The sequence below is a fragment of the Amphiura filiformis genome, chromosome 2 (genome assembly GCF_039555335.1).
Source record: "Amphiura filiformis chromosome 2, Afil_fr2py, whole genome shotgun sequence".
NCBI classification, from domain to species: Eukaryota; Metazoa; Echinodermata; class Ophiuroidea; order Amphilepidida; family Amphiuridae; genus Amphiura; species Amphiura filiformis.
This window is the reverse complement of record NC_092629.1, coordinates 18,830,052-18,853,884: the sequence shown is the minus strand read 5'-3', so window position 1 is coordinate 18,853,884 and position 23,833 is coordinate 18,830,052. Positions and strand designations below refer to the sequence as shown.

Here is a 23,833-nt window from a genome sequence, read left to right as displayed (position 1 = left end):
TTCGACCAGCGCGGGGGCTACTGGGTTAGTGTACCGGAATCACCGGGCCATGGGACAAGCCGCCCCCCGCGGGGGGACAAGCAAGGTAAATCGTCCACCTGATCAGGTACCACTATGACTTGACAAAATGTGCGCGAAGCACGTAATAACAGGAAAGTTGAGACATTATTTTTCTGGTAATAATTAGCAATTTTAATGCCAAAATCATGGACCAAAACGAGAAAGTTTCGGGCCTACCTTGAAAATATGCCGTATGAGGGGAGGGGTGGCGATGTGTCCATCCGTGACTATCTACGGCCATGATTTTACCGGCATAACTGGGGAAGCATAACCCTTACCATTATCATATTCATATCAAGTGGGAAGATATAGCCTGACAATAAAGGTTAAATACGGAAATTCTTACAAGATTACCCTGTAGTATATTACAGGCTCATTAACTGAAAAGTTTTTTAGATGAAAACGGACAGTTGGCATGGGAATAGGCCTATATCCCATAGTTGTTTTCGCAGCCTTGCATTTCGTCGAGTTTGGAAGTCTGTTTGGCAGGCAATCATTCAAGTATATTAAATGATTTTTTTAGATATCGTGTAATAATTAGGCTGAGTTCACATAGAAGTATACGGTATACGGTATTCGCTATACGAAATACGCTCATTCGTTCAGGCTGAGTTCATATAGGAGTATACTATGTGAACTCAGCCTGATCGAATGAGCGTATTTCGTATAGCGAATAGCGAGTATGTCAGTTTACCCATTTTCTTCGTCTTATCAAATGCTTGTAACTTAAACTTCTTGAGGTCACATTGCATTCAATGAGGTGTCATAATGTGCAGAATTAGATAGTGCATCTATTAAAAAAATGAATTTGCCCACATATGGTTTAGGTTTTTAAAATTTGGACGGTATACGCTGCACTAAAATCGAACACGCGCGATTCCCACTATACTATACTATACGCAGGTATACGGCCTTTTCGAATAGCTCTTATGTGACCCGGTACTATGAAATTACCTTGCTCGATTTAATCTATACGCGTGCACCTGCAAAACGTGCATCGTATACCCGAATAGTATACTTCTATGCGATCGTAGCCTTATGTGACCCGGTACTATAAATTGCCTTGCTCGATTTAACTATATACGCGTGTAGCCTACCTGCAAAACGTGCACCGTATACCCGAATAGTATACTTCTATGTGAACGCAGCCTAAGGCACAATTTTTCCCTGGACATTATTTATTTCCGAAACTCTCTATAAATGATGACATCATGCCGGTCGAAACCATGCTCCATTAGATTTGACCAGGGATATGATTTGACCAAATATCCCCTGTATAAAGGTATACGTGTTGGCAGTCAAAAGAGGGCGATAATCACGATAACATGAATATGAGGTTAACGCTTGGTCGATTCCGCTATTGTGTCAGGTTGTCCTGGCCTCAACTCTTTTGTGCAAAGGTGGGTGAACAACGGAGTTTCTTTGTGTCAGGTTGTCGGTATTCAAACCTACCTTGACAGGGCATTGTAAAATGCCAATCTGACCACCTTTGTAATTAGCATATTTCGCTGTTGTACTTAACACGGATTTGGAGATTTGTTTGTTTATTTGATCACATAGAGTTTAAGTGACTTTCGACACATTATGATAAAATGCATGTATGTGTATTTCAAATGAAACTTTTGAGTCGGTTTTGGACTGCATTATTTCTTTTGGCTGTGTGTATATGCATAATATTTTACTACGTGAATTATACGTGGATAGGGATGCGTCAACACATAACCCATGTACATGGCACTGTGGACCAATCTACTACTAGAGGCGGCGAAATTCGGGACAGTAATGTTCCAAATGCAGGTAAACTATAGTAAACTAAATCATTGTTTAAATGTCAAGCCGCGTTTACTTTGTATGTGGGGCAGTAAGTACTAGAAATATTTCGGGGGGGGGGGCAAGGGGTTAGACCTACATTTCAGACCTGCTTTGATAGTTTTATGTGTGTTTGTGAAGAAAATCTTGTTAGCATTTGTTGTTGTTTTTATATTTCATTTGTTGAATATCCAGTAAAAAGTTATTTTCCTGCACATTTTTGAAGCAAAATAAATTCAATACAAATCAATTATCGAAACTTCAAAGCAACGATCATGCGTTAATATTTACAAAATGGCGAATGATGTAGCCTAGGTCGAACAATTGCGTGCCGTAGTTACCGACATTGTTCCTATGCACTTTCACCCTCCTGATACAAGGCTGACAGCCCCATTCAAAATAGACGGTTACAGTCACCTACCTGGACAACCGATTCTTTAGAAATGCTTAGTCGCGCTAAAAGTCGATCGATACATGTTAAAATCAGCACAATTCAGAGATACACCTTTTTGCTATAAAATTAATTTTCTCGGTCAAATATAAAGCAATATTTTTTTTTTTCTTCTGTAATGTCAGTTAAAAACTTGGTGCTTGGATATACATTTTTTTTAAATCCTGGTGTTAAAATTAAGCATCAAATTGTATCTTTTAGTGTGATATTTTTGATTTTTATAGGCCTTGAGTTCGCCTGCGAGCTTTTTACGGAATTGATTTTTTAGCGTCTCAAACTAATATAGTTTGCTAAACAGTACGACAGCAACTTCGTGACCTCTTTTGTTCGACAGAAAATTTATACGGGTTGGTGAACACGGGTTACGTAACACAATGTTGAAATTTTAGCCGGCAAACGCTTTTTATCAAAATAGCTCCAGAAATGGAAGACACGGGTCGTATATTGCTCCATTCATGTACCCTGACCACAGATAAGACATCAAACATTTGTGTAAAGCAACAAATAACGTGTAAAAGTTGAATTAAATGGAAAAAAAAAGAAGCTTGAACATGTCCAAAGTAGCTCGGAAAATGAGAAAAATTGCATGTCACGAACACAAAAATGTTCATATCATCAAGCAAGAAAATGCGCCGGAATCAAAAATGGGTGTCATGTTATAGAATAACTTAAGTTAGCTTGCCTGAAAATTTCGTGAATTTTGGTTGGGGTATATTGTCAGTCGTATATTGAACATGTTGAAATGTTTATCTTTGTGCGTGACTACTGTCACGCCATATATTGTACGGCCGATGTTTTTCCTGCAAAGAACTTCCATTGTCAATTGTCCATTGTTGGTTATTTAACTTGAAAATAATACTCCCAACGTTCAAACAATTTTAAAAGTCAGCATAAAGGTTTCTGTTACATTATTTGGACGGTGTTAATTCATTCCAGAAATAGAATGCACGAGTGAGCCACTGATTGGGAATAACATTGCTATTATTGTCACCGAATTAATCATATCTCTGGTATGGCTTAGTGGTAAATACATGTATTTGGAAGTTCGATCTTGGTTCGAACCCCGCAAGCACCTCTCTTTGATTTTTGATTTGATTTTAACTCATATTTTTAAATCCTAGTTTTCATATTTTATTAAAGCCATAATATACGATTTCGGGCAAATTTGAAGTTTTGTTATTCCAAAAATTATAACAATATTTATAATATTAGTAAATAACTGTCAGGAAGGTTTTCACGTTACATTTGAAGCAGAAGTAGCGAGATAAAAATGAAAGAAAACACTTAATATCTTGACCGCTTAACTGTGGTGTTCTATGGGGATTAGTCTTAATAAGACATCAAAGTTATAGTTGCTCTATCTAGACAACGAACTTGGCTGATTCAATTAGGTGTAATCCGAGGTGTAAGTTGGACATTGTGTAAAAATTACAAATATGCCAAAATATTAGGTTTGAAATTCGTGCATCTCATGATTTGATATGTATGCATAAAAGCTCATAAAATATGTTGCCGATAGGGGAGGGGTCTAGTCCAATTCAAAAATCGTGAAAATCTGTGTTGACGTTCCTTTATTTGATAGGCCTAGGCCTATATATATATTCTTGAACTTTTAAAAATTACTTAAGTTTGACATGCTTTATTTGATTATTTCATATTGAAAGCTACTGAACTTAAATGCATTTTTTTAAAAAGATATGAACTCGAATGTATGATTAGGCTTAAACATGAACAAGAACTAAATCCTGAAAAAAGTGGGCCTTCAAGCTGACATTCATTAGGCCTAATTATTAAAGACAAAAGGGAGAGGAAAAAAGAAAAGAAAAACGAACTGAAAAATTCCACATAATCGATTAGATAACATGGGAATCGAACTCTCAACCTTCCGCACTGCATACCTTCGCTCTGTCCACTAAGCCATCGCAACTTGTTCGAGCGAAGGGTATTCTTTTGCTATGTTATTTTTCGTTCAACATGTTCAAGGATCTCACTCAACAACAATCTTTTCAAAACTGCTTGTACTTCAGTTAAATGAGATGATACTACCTTCTTTGACGACTACAATATTTTGTTACATTGCATTTATAAAATATATAACAATAGACGTTTTTAATTGCTATATTAATCAACATAACATGTATAATAGGCAGCGCCGGCTGGCATCCATTTCGTGAAGCATCGTGACACTTGCAACGTGCGCTCACGACACGAGGAATCAAAGAACGCAACTTTTCAACCTACGACTACAATCAAGTGCAAATTTCCCTGGGACACTTGTTCATATTTCGCGCCCTCTGTTCAATAAAACCGGTCATATGAAGTTCACCATGTGATATTTTATTTGTATAGTTTCCAACATATTTCGAATCCCCTCCCTACCCCACCAACCAATGTTGGAGCAAAAATATAGGCGATGTAAGAAATGAGGCGTTTGGTATACAACATTGAATAAGGGGTGCGGGGAGGGTCATTGAACTATGAAAGTGTCCCAGCAAATTTGCACTTGATTGTACATGTATAGGGGATGCGAAAAAATAATCTATTAATATCAATAAAATCGCCATAACTCTCGAACGCGTTGCTCGATTTTCATAATTTTTCAGTGATGTCAAGATAATTTCATTATGCATTACATGATTAGCCAATTTTTAAAAACATTTATTGAAATAAACATTTTTTTGAATATCTAACCCTGCAATGCATGCATTTTTCAAGGAATATTTGACACATTGATTGCTTATATTAGAGTGGACATATAAATTCTCCTTTGGTAGAATTTACAAACATAATAAAAGCAAAGCAAATAAGAAATTAAGAAAATATAGAAATAAATAGAACAGAATCATGATGTTTGTCTCATCATTGATCTTTCAAACTCATTACCCTATTTCAAATGCTATTATCGGAATGCACGTTAAACTCTTTAATATAGACCTTCAACTACCCATCACAGACACGCTAATTCAACGTAACAATGCCATGCCAAAAAGTGTATATACAATTATATACAATTACACATTTTAAATGTGCTTATTATTGGTATTCAAAAATTTAAAAAAGAGATAAAGAGCAGGATTTAAAAGTAAACATATCGGCGACAATGAGCTTCGAACCGTAGCCCTCATGATCAAAAGGCAGTAAGCAAACCACTACACTATGGTTGAGCTGTTGTTATTCATGCGAAGTTATTTATAACAAGGATAACAAGAATTAATGACGCATTAACGGTCTACCAGAATAATATAACTTAAAAAGTAATATATATTTATTTAACATTATGGTAGACCGTGCTCATTTGGCTTAAATGGAGGAATAATTACCAATAAACATATCAAAGTTAGGAAGGTATGTATAATGTGACCGTGTATATTCAAAATATACGTTAGATAAATGCTGAATACGACCAAAACATGAGTTTTAATGAATGATTTCATTGGATCGAAGCTCGATAACACAATACAGTAGCATTGCAATGATAGGATTAAATACGCTGAAATCGAGTGCAATTGTCATCAGTCTCCCGGTGGCATATAGTTACTGGCTTTGCTTCTCGCCCCCGAGATCTCGAGTTCGAATCCATGTAATGCTGTTTTTCTTTCTTTCTTTTTTATTCTTTTTGTCTTTCTTTCTTTTTTCTTTCTTTTTTCTTTCTTTCTTTCTTTCTTTCTTTCTTTTTTTTTTTTTTGCCAATTTACATTTACATTTTCCTATTAACTATTGGGAAACAATTGTTTTGTTTTATGATTTTTTTGTTATTTCAGTAGGTATTTTTAACTGATTGTACTCTATATTTCCAATATGATTTAATTTTGATTAGTTTTAAATTGTTTTAAAAGTGAATTTTGAGATAATGCGCTTATAATAGCAATCATGTGTCAAATATGCCTTAAATAATGCATATATTACAACGTTTTGATACCAAAAAATGACAATTAAAGTAACCAAAATATGCGCAATGTTATTTGTTTTAAATTAGTGAAAAAATCATGTCAATCGAGCAACGCGTTTGCGAGTTATGGTAATTTTACTGATTGTAGGTTGTTCCACCACTCATTTTCGCTGAAATTTTAATACAAGCTGTGATTAATTAATGTTTATCACAACAGAAAAGCATTAGACCGGCGTTTCCTCAAAGCTGTAGATATAACCATTTTAGTGATCGTGACATGCATTTTCTCTCATTTTTAAGGCTACTTCGCGAAACCAAAAGCATTCATTTTTTCCACAATAATTCAACTTTTACACGTTATTTTTTGCCTTATACTCATGTTTCATATCTTATCTATGGGCTCAATATGGAAATGAAGGGAGAAACGACTCGTGTATTCCATTTGATGTTTTCTGAAAAACCGTATTTGCCACCTGATTTTCAATATTGCGTTACGTAACAGCAGAGGTCACGCCGGTAAAAATTACCGGAAGTGAGCTAAGTTGCTGTCGTACTGTAAAGAAAGATATTTCCCACCTCTGTAAAGCACATCGTGTGGGTCTATATATTATAGTTTTGTCAGAATTTCCGTTTTTATTTTCCCTTTTTCCCTTCATGCTCTGAAAATGTCAAACTCGGTGCTTTTATCTCGTGCGCAACCAGCAGAAATAGTCGATATTTTCATTGTTGTCATCCAGGGCAATTTTCCATTGAAAAGCAAAGATCATGAAGATTGCCCGACTAGCGATTTGGTAGCCCAAATCCCCAATTGGGTTGAATGAGGTGAATTTTAAAAATTTGCTCCCGTGATAGCCTGCAATTTCAATTTATATGGATTCCATGATTATGAAAACCATTTTGTCTGTCTGTGTGTTTGTTTACCTAGGTTAGTCCGTATTAAGAGACGCACGCTTGAGGTTCATGAAAATCCACGGTCCAAACCTAGACAAATTAGCGTGTTATTATAGGGGATTTTAATCTTCTGTCCCTCCTATCTCCATGTGAATTTTGTATGACCTACCCCCCCCCATCTCGGGTTGCCATTTTCATTACACCCTTCAGACTTGTGTTCGGGTTTCTGTAGAGATTCATCAGTGTTCGGGTTTGTTTTTAATTTGACATGTAGGCCTATATATAGGCCTAACCATATTTGTCATAATTAAGCGCTATACCTAAATGTATAGCTATGCTATATATTATTATGTAATATCATGTACATGTAGGCCTATAGGGTGGGGTGGGTGCAGAGGTGTGTGAGGTGGGTAGTGGGGGTGTATGTAGGGAAACTTTGGTGTGGTAATCAACACACTTTAACCATGACTTTCAATGCAAGGCTTATTGTTGCCACAAATGGTTTTTTTTCCCCTTAAGGTTATTTAATAAGTTTTTATAAACTTCCATGTTTAACCTGGTATTGTTTTGGCTGCTTCATTAGGGCCTATGACTTTCGGTGGGGTTCCAAAAGCAGTTTCAAACAAACACGCAAACAAAAGGCACCATACCCAGTCACCTTCATGACAATTGAAACACTATAAGTATTAACATCCAAGTTATTCTGTTTTTAGGCAAGCAATTTTAAATAATTGCTTGAACAGGTTTTTGTTTAAAAACAAAAACCTGTTTAAGTTAACAATGAAAATGAATGGTTCTTATAAGGCACAATCTCTGATGAGGAACTCAAAGCGCGTAAAGCACGAAATTTACAAACAAACATAAAAACAATCAATTTATAAAGATGTTTAAAACAAAACCTGTTTAAGTTAACAATGATAATGAACGGTTCTTATAAGCCACAATCTCTGATGGTTCTTATAAGGACAATCTATTTCTGGCGTTTAAATAACGAAAGTCTGGGGCGTTACGCCGGGGCGTTACGAAGGTTATTTCTTTGGAAGTGTGTTCCAAACAGTTTGCTTGATCATAAAACATACAGCGTAATATAATGTTTTGTAAAAGAAAGTTTTGTTTAAAATATTGCCCAATTGCATGTAAGCCTTCGGGCAAAGTTGTTTTAAGGAGAAGAAAATTTCAACACATTGGTCCGAATCACTCACGTGATGATGAAATATCCTCATCGTACTATAAACATGATCAGTATAGGAGCGCTATTAGGCCTGGGAATTTCGTTGCTATATTGAAGTTCTGGCAACACTGTATCATGCCGGTATTTCTATCAAACCCAGGGATATCGTTCCACAATGCTAGTATTATTAGCCTTACATTTCACGCGTTGATTTTGAAAAAATTTCAGCCGGTGAAAAAATGGTGAAATCAAAACGTAAATTCTGACAAAACTATGATATATCGCTCACGGTGATGTGCGTTAGAAAGTTGGGAAAAATCCTTCATTAGCGAACTATATTACTTTGAAAAGCTAAAAGGTTGATCCAAGAAAAGGCTCGCGGGCAGAGTTTAAGCCTATCAAAATCGAAAATCTTACACGAAATGACTGAATTTCACGCCTAAGTTTAACACTAGGATTTGAAAAAAAAAATAAGTATCAAGCACTACAATTTGACCTGACATTTACTGAAAAAATGAAATTGATTGCATTTCATTTGGCCGAGAAAATTAATTTTACATTGAAAAGGTGTAACTCAAAATTTAGCTCGTTTCAACACCAAATTCGATCGTTTGTATTGCCACATTAAATGACTGAGTGAGCCTTGCATAACAAAAGAATATGTTGTCCAGGTTGCTAACTGGTTAGCAGTTATAAACTGAAAAACAACATACTTACAGTGTCGTACCCCAACGGTTTAGAGTAAGATAATTTATGTACACCAATGTCCATTACAATGGTGCAAAAAGTAGAAATTTGAAAATAAAATGAGGGCGTTGATGTGGAGCATATCACACATTACAGGTGGTGGCGGATGCGATATCGCCATTTTATTTGGGCAAACGTTATTTAACACCACATATTTTATATTTTCAAGCAAATGCATAGAATTTTCTGCCCGTTTATCTTTAAGACCGTACTTCTAAGGGAAGGTGATCTTTTGTGCGTAATTATAGAGCGCCAGGGGATTCACTCTATCCTTATAAAAGTATTTGAAGAAATCAAAGAGCCCTAGGAATAAAAATGTAGAATAATTCACGCCGGACACAATTTCTTTTAATGAACAAATGAATTTTTGTAAATGTTCAAAAACCAAACGTTTTATACCAATTTTGAATTTAACCTGAATCCGTAAATATGGCACCTCTCGCCCTTTTTAGGTTAAGGCTTTTTTTACCATTATGCAGTGAACCATTGCTTAAGCTATTTCACATACATGTTCACAACACTCTAGTGAAAGAATGTGACCATGTACTGCTGAAATATCTTTTGTTGATTTTGAATGATTGATAATGTCATGACGTCGTAAATTTTAAGGTCAAATTCCTTATGCAATTTCATCATCATATCAGTGTCTTTATTACTTGTTTGAGACCTTTTCTAAACGTTCGTGCTATTTATGCATACAACGGCCAATCTATCTTTACAAAATGCGTCATTTTTATGTAAACAAAATACGAAAGATAGTATTATAAGATTTAGCTTTTATTATTACACTCTTCTGTTCATCTGCCTCCGTGGCCGAGCGCTAAAGATCGGGACTGATAATCAACATCGCTTGGAATCGTTGGTTCGCTTTTTTGTTGTTGTTTATTTCGGATGGTTTTCCCGAACCACGACAGCTCTCCATATCCACCTGTCCTGCATCGCTGTTCCCAAGTCAGATGCTTCCAGTCCGGTATCTTGCTTGAGTACATCAACATTTGTGAGGGGTGGTCTACCAGGGTTTCTTGTTCCATGTTTGGATGCCCAGTTTATCAGGTTGGTGACAGGTTCACACTAAGCAGTGGCCAGCGAAGCGTGTTCTCCTTTCTCTGATCTTCTCTGAGAGCCTTGAGAGGTCTCCATACAGCTCTTTGTTGCTTATGTGCTGCTTCCAATGGATGTTGTACATTGCCCTAAGCATACGGGTGTAACAGCAATCCAGTTCTTTAGATAGTTTGGGAGTAAAGGGCTAGGCTTCACATCCATACGTTAACATAGACTCAACTGTTGCACTGAAGACCCGCAGTTTGAAATTCTTTGGTAGAGCAGACTTCCAGATCTTATTTAGGCTGTAGCATGCTCTCCAAGCGGCTGCCTTGTGTGTTTTGACATCATGCTCTGTGCTAGCTATCCATGCTCCGAGATATTTGAGGTCTTTCACTTTATCTAGCTTTGTACCATTAGTGGTGCTGATGTTAACTTGCTGATCTTGGTTAAAAGACATGAACTTTGTCTTGGTAGCATTCATCTTTAAGCCGACTCTTCCGACTGATGCTGTTATGAAGTTGAAGGGTGTATAGTTAGTAGTTAGTGATTTAGCAGACACATAGACGCACTGTATTATAATTATGTAAAATATCCATCAGTTCTTTTCTTAGTATTAAAGAATCCACAGTTGATACAATGTCTAGTCTACAATCATATTAATGAGAAGCATGTTCTCCTTCCAACACCCAAACTCCAATTCATCTCTCTCTCTTTTCATTCTCCTCCTCTGGCCACATCCAAACATCACACCACTCCTCACCTGTTCCTCTCACTCACCCTAATCCTCCATTCATGGTCAAGCTAACTTTCTACCAATCACAGGCTCCCACACTTCCTTCCTGTTGACCACCTGTCTCTCATGCAGGTCACATGCAAACGACATTGAACATTTCCACAATGGTCAGCAATTTTGTAATTTCGCAACTTATACACTAATTTCACAATCTCACATACACACATTAATAATACAGCTTCATGACATGCCCCTTCTTTTAAAAGAGACTGTGTCAGTCTCAAACAAAATTATTTAAAAGTTCATAGTTGTTCAGCAAATGTTCATTAAAAATCATTAACTTAAAAGTTTGAAACAAAAGTCCTTTTGTTAAAATGAGCTAATGTTCAGGTATATAATAATCGAATAAGCACTCATGTTATCCACAGCTGAACTCGCGAAATGTAGAAGTTCAAACATCAATATCACATTGTCATAATATCATTTATACGCTGAAGTTCAAAAATGCTGTCCCAAATAAGTCATATTATTCAGGCCATTTTGCGATATCCATTAGGATATTAACTTTATGAAGTCACAGCTTCATTGTTGTGGTTTCATCCACCATGTCTGCATATTAGGAAATTTCATACCATCAAAGGTAGAACAGCATGTTCTTGTAGCTAACATGTACAAATGACACTATATTCTTCCAGCCAGTTCCATACAACTGACAAGCAAGGAAACGATGGTGCAAAACCATGTGCAACCGACATGTTCCACCTTATATAAAGTTTATCAGTTCAAGTTCATCTGCATCACTTGTGGTAGTTGCCTGACATACTGGTATTCAGCAGCGTAGAATATCACAAGTAGAAATTCACAAGTTCCTCGTAAAGAGTTGCTGACTTCAAATAAAACACATTGGTTAGTCGCGATGAGTGCATAATAGGAATAAACATTAGCAAAAATTTTGCCCGGTATTCAGGCTGTGTTGGCTTGCTTTACTCTATTTACAATCATTATAATGGCATGCATAACTAATTCTACTGAGATACAAGTAAAAATTACAAAAAAATGAAAACAACTTTTGTATGCTGTAAGCATTAATTTTGTTTGTTTGTTTAGACTCTGCTAAGGGCATCAGCATTTCCATTGATATTGCCCTTTCTATACATAATTTGAAACTCATAGGGCTGCAGGGCCAGAAACCATCTCATGAGGCGGTTATTTGACGATTTGAATCTGTCTAGCCACTGCAGGGACTTATGGTCGGTCATGACAATGAATTGCCTCCCAAACAAATAATACTGCAGTTTGTTTATGGCCCACACTATGGCCAGGCATTCTTTTTCAGCCACAGAGTAGTTTTCCTCCCTTGGGAGCATCTTTCTGCTCAAGTAGACAATGGGGTGTTCTGAGTCACCATGAAATTGTGTTAAGACAGCTCCCAAGCCAAATTGGGATGCGTCAGTTTGCAGGTAAAATACCTTCTCAAAATCGGGGACCCGCAAAATGGGTTCACTAATAAGACAATCTTTGAGTTTGTCAAATGCCTCCTGACATGCCTCTGACCATATCACAGTATTGGACATACTTTTACGTGTCAAGTTAGTAAGAGGGTAGGCAATTGTAGCATAATTGGGGACAAATTTCCTATAGTACCCAGTGAGTCCCAAAAATGCCCGCACTTGTTTCTTGGTCATGGGAATAGGTAGATCCTTGACTGCCTGAATTTTGTCCTGTTTTGGGGACACTTGACCATCACCAATTATATGTCCTAGATAGGATACGTGAGTTCGCCCAAATTTACACTTTTTCGGTTTGACCGTGAGGCCAGCACCCTCAAGTCGGTCAAGTATAGTCTGAACATGAGTCAGGTGGTCTTGCCATGTGTCGGAAAATATACATATATCGTCAATATAGGCTTTCGCAAATTGTTCACAACCTTGTAGGACCTTATCCATGAGGCGTTGGAAGGTGCTACTGCTATTTTGTAAACCAATAACAAAACTGGCCGAAAGAGCACACAAACGCTGACTTTGCCTGGGACGCAGGGGACAGAGGTACCTGATAAAATCCCTTAGTTAAGTCCAAAGTAGAGATAAATTTGGCATTTGCAACTTCGTCCAAAATCTCATCTATCCGAGGCATCCTGTATGGGTCAAAATCGCAAGATTTGTTCAAAGTCCGAAAATCTGTCGTTAGCCTAATATCACCACCAGGTTTGGCAACAACTACAATAGGCGATGCATACGCACTAGTGGTTGGCTCTATGATGCCGAGCTTGAGCATATTGTTTATCTCAGCTCTGACTTTATCCTTCAGCGCATGCGGCGTACGATATGCGCGCTGCCTGACAGGGATATCGCTTGTTGTCTTAATTTCATGTTCGACCAGGTGCGTTTTACCTGGCACATCAGAAAACACAGTAGTGTGCGCTTCCAAAATATCGCTAAGTTTTTGGCGCTGTTCATTTGTTAAATCATCAGCCATGTGCACATCATGCCAGGACTGTGTTTGTCTATAAATAGGTCCTATATCATCATGCTGCCCATTACCAAAAATATCCTCATCATGCCCCTCATCATCAATGGTGCTGCCAATATCATGGACCACCCCTGTGACGTACATACATTGAGATATCCGCTTGGCATCAGCACGATCAAAGTATTTTTTACATAAGTTGATATGAAATACTCTAGTGGACTTACCTTTGTCTGGTAGTTCTACCTCATAGTTAACTTTGTCTAGTTTTTGTGTCACCATATATGGGCCTTGCCATTTGTTGTCTAGCTTGCTTGGACCTTCAGGCAAGAAGACGAGAATCTTGTCCCCAGGGCTAAATTCTCTTTCGTAAGCATTTTTGTCATAATTTAGTTTCATTTGTCTCTGATTGGTTCTTGTATTCTCATTTGCCTCATAAATCAGATTATTTATGCGTTTACGCATTTCGAGGAGATCTGAGACCACTTCATTTTCCTCCAAATTAGGAGATATCCAATTTTGTTTAAGAATGCTAAGGGGCCCTCTGATGGGTCGACCGTATAGCAATTCAAATGGAGAGTACCCCGTGGTTTGGCAGGGCACTTCCCTATACGCAAAAAGGAAGTACGGTATGTATTCATCCCAGTATTTCTGTTGCTCTGTAGTCAATGATTTGAGCATATTCTTTAAAGTACCATGAAATCTCTCAGTCATCCCATTGGTCTGCTGATGACGGACTGAAGCCTTGAGCTGTGTTATGCATAACTTTGTACAAAGGGATACCATGACTTTGGACATGAAGTTTGTGCCCTGGTCATGTACAATTTCGTGAGGTATACCCACCCTAGCAAAAACAGTTATCAACGCATCCACAACGGTCTCCGCCCTAATATTTGTGAGAGGGACTGCTTCAGGGTACCTAGTAGTATAATCACAGATAGTCAAAAGATACATATTCCTCTTTCGTGATCTCTCAAATGGACCAACAATGTCAATACCAATCCGCTTAAACGGGACATCAATCACTGGCATAGGCAACAGGGGAGCTTTTCGTGTTTGCTTACCTTTATCCAGTCTCTGACACACATCACATGTTCTACAATACCTTTGAATGTCCTGGAAAACACCAGGCCAGTAGAAATGAGCAAGTACTCTATCCTTAGTCTTTTGAACACCCATATGCCCAGCATTGTCATGTGCCATCTCCATGATTTTTACCCGATACTGTTTAGGGACAACTACTTGCTCTACCCGCTGCCGTCGGACTGCCCTACGCTTGTCGGTCTGAGCACGCTCCCACTTTCTCATCAATAACCCATCCTTATAAAAAAAACATACTCTCTGTTTTTCCATATCCAAAATTGGCAGCACCTGCTGCCTGACACTTTCCAAAGTAGTATCCTCAGCTTGCTGCTGACACAAAGTGTCCCTCCCGACAGACAAACCGTTACCTGAGGACACCTGAGACATATCCGATCCATCCCTCTTACCTGGGACCACCTGCATCACCTGATCAGCCAGGTGTGCCTGCAACTCTAACTCACCTTGGACAAAATCGTCCAGTTCCTGTTTGGCCTGGGCCCTTGTCACAACACACACACACTTCGTTTTAATACCTCACCACAAGTTGGGTCCAGGTCATGACCTAATAATACATCTTTATCTAGGTCCTCAACTACACCAATTGGAACAATCCCTGAAAGTACACAACACTCTATGTGGACCATAGCCACAGGAAGCTCCACTTCACCCCCAATACCGCTTACCTTTGTAGTTATACCATCTAAATAACAGTCTTGGGTAATTAGGGCAGCATTTACCACTGATTGGGTGCATGCCGAATCTCGAAGTATACGCACAGCTTTCCCTTGTAGAAAACCATCAACTTTACACTTTTCCAGTCTGGCTTCTAGTTCTTTATCACTAACATGACTAACTAAGTCACTTACCTTTACTCCAGGGAGAACTTGGCAGTTATACGCTTTCTTCACGTTTGGACCACCCTTACTTTTACTCCCATTTAAACTTGAACTATGCCCATCCACACGCCCCTCCTTTTTTGGACAATGTGGTGCTATGTGGCCCACCTGTCCACATGCATAACATGTTTTCGTTTCACTATGAAACATATTTTCTTTTTGTTTACATTCCCGACCGATGTGCCCAGGCTGTTGGCACCTGAAACATACCTTATCGGTCTTTCCATCTTGCCCTGACGGTGCACGAAATGGGCTGCTCTTGGCACTGCTGTGCTGAACCCGCCCTTAAAGTCATTTTTCCGCTTCCAGTACTCCGTACCACCACGGTGGAGCACATACGCATCCGCTTCGCGAGCTAACGCAGCACTTTCTTTCAAATTGCGATCGCGCAAGTAGACAGCCATGTCGCGCGGCAATTTGCCGAGCACTTGTTCAATAAGTAATAAGTCTTGGATATCTCTAGCGCTTGCATCACCATCGCCTTTCATCGAAATGTCCGAATATTGGAGCCATTTTTCTAAGAAATATTTAACATCATTCATAAACTCGGTTACTGTCTGATTTGGCTTACGTTCTGTGCTACGGAATTTGACTCTGTACGTTTCCGCGCTGATTTGATATTTAGCGAGAATCGCTGCTTTAAGTGCGTCATAGTTGCGCGAGTCGGTGATTGACATATTTGCATAGGCTTCTTTGGCCTTACCTGAAAGAGCAGGCACCAGAAAAGTGGCCCACTTACTTTTGTCCCACCCATTAGCCTCGGCCAATAACTCATACGCACGTAAATACACATCAATGTCCTCGTTGTCTTTTAAACGAGGTACACGGATTTTATCAGGCAATACTTTGTCCGCTGATACAGGAGCAGGGGTTTGCAGCTTTTGAAGCGCAACATCTTTTTCCCATTGCAAACGCGCAAGCTCAATTTCCTTGTGAGATTCAACCTTTTTTAAATCGATTAAGTATGACACCCACATGTCTTTGGGGAGACCTGGGGGTATACCAGGGGGATATGTAATGTCAGAGTGATTGTCATTGCTAGCCCCAGTGTCAGAAGCATTATCTGTATTTGTATCGGCACTATTTTGGGAAGCCATACTGGAATCGGCTGACCCTTATTTTTACTTTTTTGTTAGGCATGATATTTAAAAGAAAAACCCACAAAAAAGTACAGGGACACTTTAAAAAAAAGGCAAACTCACTATCCTATCATCAGTCAGTCACTCGCAACCATTTGACTGCAAACATTTTGCATCACACTTACATCAGCATATAATCACTGTACACACTGATACACCCACATACACAAACAATTGGGGAAATTGAACTAAATAAAAACAAGATGTCCAACTTCCTGAACCCCAAATATTTAAAAAGAAATTAATAATGATTTTGGTATGCAGGCCAAATTTTCAAGAAAGCTCCATACTCTTATGTCCAAACTTTGGATCTCAAACATTAACAAATTGATAGAATTTATCTGAATCAACCTGCCCAAAGATTTGATAAAATACTATACTTTTGGACCTTACAAATGAAAAATTGAATAGAGATTGATGCCTTAATTACCATGCACAAACATTTTATAAAATACTAAACTGTATCTCAAACATTAAAATTTAAGATAATAATTTCTATGATATATGCAAGCCAACACACAAACCTGATACATGCTGATTGTTGATTAAGTTCTTTGCAAATTCAAATCCATGAAGAAAACATTGGTTCAGTGTCATCCTTCTTAAAACATCCAGACAAAAAATGTATAATTTATGTTCAATGTGCTGGCTGCTCACAAAAGTTAATTCATTGTTGAAATCAGTTGCCATACATTTTGTACCACTGCACAAAGTTGAGTTCTGTATCTTCTGCATATGAGATGCTATGATCATCCGAATCACGTTTACACAGTTATTGATTCATATCTGCAGTTCAAAACACACACCTATGGCGTTCCATTTTCCATCTAAAAAAAATTTCCGCTGCCACCATGTTATGAAGTTGAAGGGTGTATAGTTAGTAGTTAGTGATTTAGCAGACACATAGACGCACTGTATTATAATTATGTAAAATATCCATCAGTTCTTTTCTTAGTATTAAAGAATCCACAGTTGATACAATGTCTAGTCTACAATCATATTAATGAGAAGCATGTTCTCCTTCCAACACCCAAACTCCAATTCATCTCTCTCTCTTTTCATTCTCCTCCTCTGGCCACATCCAAACATCACACCACTCCTCACACCTGTTCCTCTCACTCACCCTAATCCTCCATTCATGGTCAAGCTAACTTTCTACCAATCACAGGCTCCCACACTTCCTTCCTGTTGACCACCTGTCTCTCATGCAGGTCACATGCAAACGACATTGAACATTTCCACAATGGTCAGCAATTTTGTAATTTCGCAACTTATACACTAATTTCACAATCTCACATACACACATTAATAATACAGCTTCATGACAGATGCTTCTACCCTTTGTAACAGTTCCTGAGCTTGTTTAATTACTTCTGACAGCAGGGCGATATCATCAGCGAAGTCTAGGTCTGTTACCACTTCTAGCCCAACTCTTCTGCTCTTTCTCCTTTCTAGCTGGAATCCTAGTGCTTCTTCCTTGCCATCTATAGCCATTCTCAAGGCATAGTCGAGCACTATCACAAACAGATACGGGATAAGGGTATCTCCTTGTAGAACACCGGCTACGATGTGATGTAAAAGAGCTCAGTTTCTCCATCAGGGGAGATCACTTTGGCTCTGATTTTCTTGTATGTCCTTCCAATAGCATCCACTAGTTGTTTTGGCATCCCATAGGCTCTGCGGATTTGTAGCATCTTGCCTCGGTGAATAGTTTCGATGGCTTTTCGGAAGTCAATGAATGTTATAATGGCTGGTAGATTTTTGGCCTTCACTCCTTATATTATCCTCCTATATAAGAGCCAGTATGTGGCTAACAGTAGTTCTTCCCACTCTGAAGCCATTCTGGTTGTTTCTCAGAAGTCCATCACTTTGGGTCTTATCCTGTTAAGTATCAACCTATTGAAGGTTTTGGCCACTATTGAGGATAGGCTGATGCCACGGTAATTACCTCCTTGACTTAGGTCTCCTGACTTTGGTATTGGGATTATGTTAAGAATAGACCACTGATCAGACATTCTTTCTTTCAGCAATGCATCGTTGCAAAAACCTAGCACCAGGTCATCCAGGTCACACCTCTTTAAGACTTCTGGTGGGATGCCGTCTTCTTTCTGCTATTGCTGTCTTTGCCTTTGTATATTCTTCATGGCTAAAATAACCAAACTCAATCGTGAGATCATATGTGATGGGTTCTATTATATCATCTTCTCCCTCTATATCTGGGGAACTTCCTAATAGGTCTTTGAAATGATGATACCAGTTGTTAACCCTTTCCATCTGAGTGTCTCCTTTCAGATGGAACCTCATTGACAATTTTTTCCTGTAATGGCATTAAAGGGGGAGTCCGGCAATCATAACATTATGCCTTATATGTTAGAAACATAATTATCAAGCACGAATCACATTGTTTTATTTAAAACAAAATCATATTAACCATAAAAACGAATAAAACAGTCGAGCTCTCAACACGCGATATTCAAAATTCCCGCGCCGAAATTGTCTAAGTGCAATGACGTAATGGTTATTTGTGTTCAATTGTCGTCAGCCTTCATTGTATTACTGGGACGTCATTGCACTCGGCGCCCGGGAATTTTGAATATCGCGTGTTGAGAAACGGAAGTTTTTATTCGTTTTTATGGTCACTATGAGTTTGTTTGAAATAAAACCATGTGATTCGTGCTTGATAATTATTTTTCTAACATATAAGGAATAATGTTGTGATTGCCGGAGACTTCCTTTAATCAGTCTCCAACTCTGACTGTGTTTACAGTCATGAGCCATTTCAACTTCTCTCAGCTTGTTTATTTATTTATTTATTTATTTATTTATTTATTAGACTTCATCACAGGTACTGGTACATATATAATTATTGCACATCAAATATTTGACAAATATAAATATAAAAGCTTTTTTTTAAAAAACATGTTAAAAGACCAGTGAATAGGCTGGGATAAACAGGTGTATATAAAGACCAAAAAGCAAAGGTCCCAAGATCGAACCTTGAGGGATACCTGAAATGACAGGGAGCCAGTCAGAGTTTACCCCATCAACAACCACTCTCTGATCCCGTCCAGTAAGGTACGCACTAAACCAATTTAGAAGGTTGGAATGCATACCAAAAGATTGTATTTTGTGTAAAAGAAGTTTGTGGGAGACGCTGTCGAAAGCTTTTGAAAAATCAAGATTAATCATATCGACGTGCCCAGCGTTGTCCATAGCAGCACTGACCTCATGAAAAACGGTAAGGAGTTGAGTAGTAGTTGACCGTCCCTTAATAAAACCATGCTGAAGATGATGTAACTTGGACTTTATTTCAGGGAAGATAACATTATAAATGGCTCTTTCCATTACCTTGCCGCATATACATAAAAGTGAAACTGGACGATAATTACCAACTTTTTGCTTATCAGCTTTTTTATAGACTGGAATTACATTGGCCTTCAACCAATCACTGGGTAAATTACCTGAATCAATTGACATATTAAAAATATGACAAAGGGGAGATGCAATTTGGTTAGCCCAATAACATATTGACATAGGCCAGCATACGGCAATATCCTTCCCGACAAACACAAAAACGTTTTAAGAACGTTTTAAATAAGTTATATTTTGGCTTTTGGTTTAGGTAAAAACGTTTTAATAACATTAAAATTTCGGGTTATATAAAGGTCATGATAACGTTTTAAGACGTTTTTTTATGAAAACACACTACAACAATACTTTGAAATGTTTTCAAAAAATGTTATTGTAATCTATTTTTGCAAACATTTTTTCCCAAATATTGTATCAATACTTAAATAACATTAAGTTGAAATATTTGAACCCAACAAACACAGAAATGCTCTTAAAATATTTTTTTCAAAACCTTTTAATAACATTTAAATGTCGGGTTATATAAAGGTCATGAAAACGTTTTTAAAACGTTAAAATACAAAATATTTTTTCAACCCCATTCTGTTTAGAAAGTTTTGCATCAAGTTTTCAAGAATGTTTTTTGGAATGTTATTAAAACGTTTTAATTCCATTTATATGTTCCGACATTTAAACGTTTTCTGTAAAAAAAAAACATTTTTATTTGCTGAGCAGTCGATTATCAAAAAATGTTTTTTAAGGTTATTAAAACGTTTTATACTCTTAATATACCCTTTATATAACCAGACATTTAAACGTTTTCTGACAACCTTTTATAACCTTTTGCGAATGATGTCGAAAACGTTTTGTGTTTGCTGGGTAGCCAAGTCCGTAAAAGATATTATTCTTGTGATCCACACACTATGTACACATATACATTTGGCCACATTTTATTATACGATAAATACGAATTTATTAAACATGGTAACACATATTCTCTAGCAAATCTGTTATATGATGGAACTGGTAGGCATATCATAAATTCGGGATATTAAATATCTTCCTGACCAGCCAGAATAAGGTATGTGTGGTTGAACGTGGATGGCTGGCTTATTTATGCATGATGCAGTCATTTCTACAGTAGAATTCAACTCGACCTTTGCAGGACTTAAACACCATTAAAAGCTATTAAACCAAGATAACACTCATTGAAAACAGCTCAACTGATTAAATCATATCTTCTCTGGTTAAATGCACACAACATATGTTTCTGCATTACACGTACAGTGGAGCAATGAACTGGGATTATACTTTCAGTTGGGTGAACGATTATAAAGCGAGCGCTATTGTTTACGAAATGAGACAATGCGTGCTTATTGTTAACCAGCGTTCTTGAAAATGAGAAACATGGTGGTTTGCAGACTTAACACGGTTTGGAAATAATTTCTTCATATTTTTTGGTGTTATCTGTCGTTTACATATCCTTCCTAAAACACCAAAGTACGCCTATTTCCAAACATCTAAATTAGCTAAAAATTTAGGACATGTTACAAAACTATATTTTCTAGAACTTTAGAAGAGTACTTTTAATATTGGCCGGTTATTTTTCACACAGCGACATTAACTAGTCATATCCAGAGCACTGTGTATTGTGTATAGGAAAACGGACAGTAACTGCAGTATGGATGACGCTATCTGCGAATGCACAAAGATGATTCCTCACTAGCCACAGACCGTCCGCTGGAATTAGTTTATAGTACAGGAACCATTCGTTATAATGAACAGAATAGCTGTTGGTGGTACCTCATGTTTTCAACATACTCAATATTTGAGCAAGAAATTGCTAAACAATGTTTTACTCGAATTGTGTCAAAACATGTACTCGTTAGTTGAGTAAAAGTTGGCTCAAATCATGAGCAATGTTTTACTCAACATGAGCTGAGTAAGATTCTACCCAAATGCTGAGTAAAAAGAGAACCGCTCAACAATCAAGGTTAAGTAAAGGTTAAGTAAGGATTTAGTCTTTTATTGAGTAATATTTTATTCAATACATGGGTAGATTACAAGTTGAGTAAATTTGCTCAAAAAATTAGCGGTTACCTTTTTCCACCATGGTGGGATAATTCTGAATTGACACTTAATTTGGGTGCACTTTGTCTTGTGTCCAATCTCTATCATGGAAAGTTTGCTATATCTTTCTAAATATATGATTGTTTGTTCTAGATTTGGGTTTTAGCGTTTCATATTTGAAAGAACTAATGTTTAATTGCAACATTTCGAAACCACAAACCAAAACTGGGTGCTATGATGTACAAGATTGGGCTACGAGTATGCATTTTACCAAGTTAGCAATAGGTAATTGCTTCATTTTGCATATGCATGACTTTCTTTATTATACTCAAAATCGGATTTTATTATACATGTTATTTTAGTTGTTTACATGCATTAGGCTCCTTCACAGCCGGTTTCTGTCGTGTATGTTTGCGAGTGACCACAAGCAAACTGGGTTGCCAGGGACTACAGGACAAAATACATGTTTCTGACTATAACTATTACGTTTGGCACCCTACAGCTATACTGATAATGGTTAATTGGAAATCTGAAAATAAACACTTATTTTGTAAACAGATGATACTCTGTGATTATTTATGGATGGAAATTTAGGAAATGGCTGTTAATGGAATAATTGATATATTAAACATACATTTTGTTTTGTCGACGATAAAAATCCATTAACAAATAAGATTTTTAGGAGCTATTTGACATTAAATATTTTGAACAATTGCTCTATGAAAAATGATATAAATGCACCCCTGCTGATCCAGGCTACTGATATGCTGTCAACAAGTGACCACTAATTCAACAATTATAATGAGCAATTATCTGACCAGACAGGAACCAAGCTGGGTATAAGGTGCCCAGGTACCTGCACTGATAACCATGTTAACTAGGGTTAGTTTATACCATCACTAAGTGATATTGGGAGTGACACTAGTGGGGGGGATACCAGTAATTGGGGTAGATAGTTGCTTTGGTTTTATACATTTTGGTAGAGCAACTGGGCAGTTAGTAGGCCTAGTAACAAATATAATCAACACATTCAGAAAATAAAGATTGAATTGAGTCAGGGAACCCCTGGGATTGAATAATCAGTCTTTTGATTATAATTGTTAAAGGTCATCTGAGCCTGAGGTGGAATAAGTATATATTGTTGGATTGTCAGAATGTTCAAAGTCATGTCATAAAACGTAATCACAATGTCGTCTGAATATAGATTGTTGGATTGATGCGAAACTCTGTGGATGTGATTTTCTATTGATCCCTTTGTACAAGTATAAATTAAGTATAAATTAAATGTAGACCTATTTAACACATATTTGTCAATTTAGCTTATGGTATGTCATTAGTGGTATTCGTGGTAAGAACATTTCCAACCCGGTTAGTTGTGCATGTGCTACACACAAAAAATTACTAGCATTCCAAGTACTTGTCAATGTAAAATATTATTATGAAAAATTAATTTCATCCATGGTGTTGTCTTTTTAAAGACATATCTTGTTACTACTGAAAAGAGTAAAATTTTAACAGTAAAATTCAACATTGAGCATTTTTTATTTAGAGTGTATCCATTGAAGAAAATCTGTTCAGCTCTCATTGGATCATGGAAGAAAGAGATAAGAAGGAACCACAACGAACGCATTCACTTTGTCCACTCCCTTTACCGACATTTAATTGACACAAGCTGTGTTCACACATGCACTTATTACCGGTAATATTTTATCTAGGCTTATGTCCGATCGAATTAAATATTTCCGCTAATCCCTCAGCGCGTCCACATTTGTCGGCAATAGCGCTATACGCTGTCGAAGTTACGTAATAATCGGATTAACTACCATAGCAATAGGTGATTACTTGCACCTGTAAGATTAGTATCTTTGAAAAGACCAGTATTGTATTCAATATAAATGTTCAAAATTGTTTTCACCTATTGCTATGGTAATTAATCCGATAAATTGCGTAACTTCGCCAGCGTATGTCCGACGTGTTATGTCCGATAAGCCTATTACCGGTCATAAATCCCTCCTTTCTACATGAGCATCATCAGA

The 23,833-nt window shown here is 37.4% G+C and overlaps 1 protein-coding gene across 1 annotated transcript in view; it reads left to right on the top strand.

Annotated features, from left to right (window-relative positions):
* Nucleotides 1-1,492: 1,492 nt before the first annotated feature.
* LOC140145957 (uronyl 2-sulfotransferase-like) overlaps nucleotides 1,493-23,833 on the top strand; it is a 65,203-nt gene continuing 42,862 nt past the window's right edge. The window contains exon 1 of the mRNA XM_072167693.1: nucleotides 1,493-1,857. Coding sequence (XP_072023794.1) covers nucleotides 1,653-1,857 — 205 coding nt within the window. The 5' untranslated portion in view covers nucleotides 1,493-1,652. The remainder of the gene's footprint in view (nucleotides 1,858-23,833) is intronic.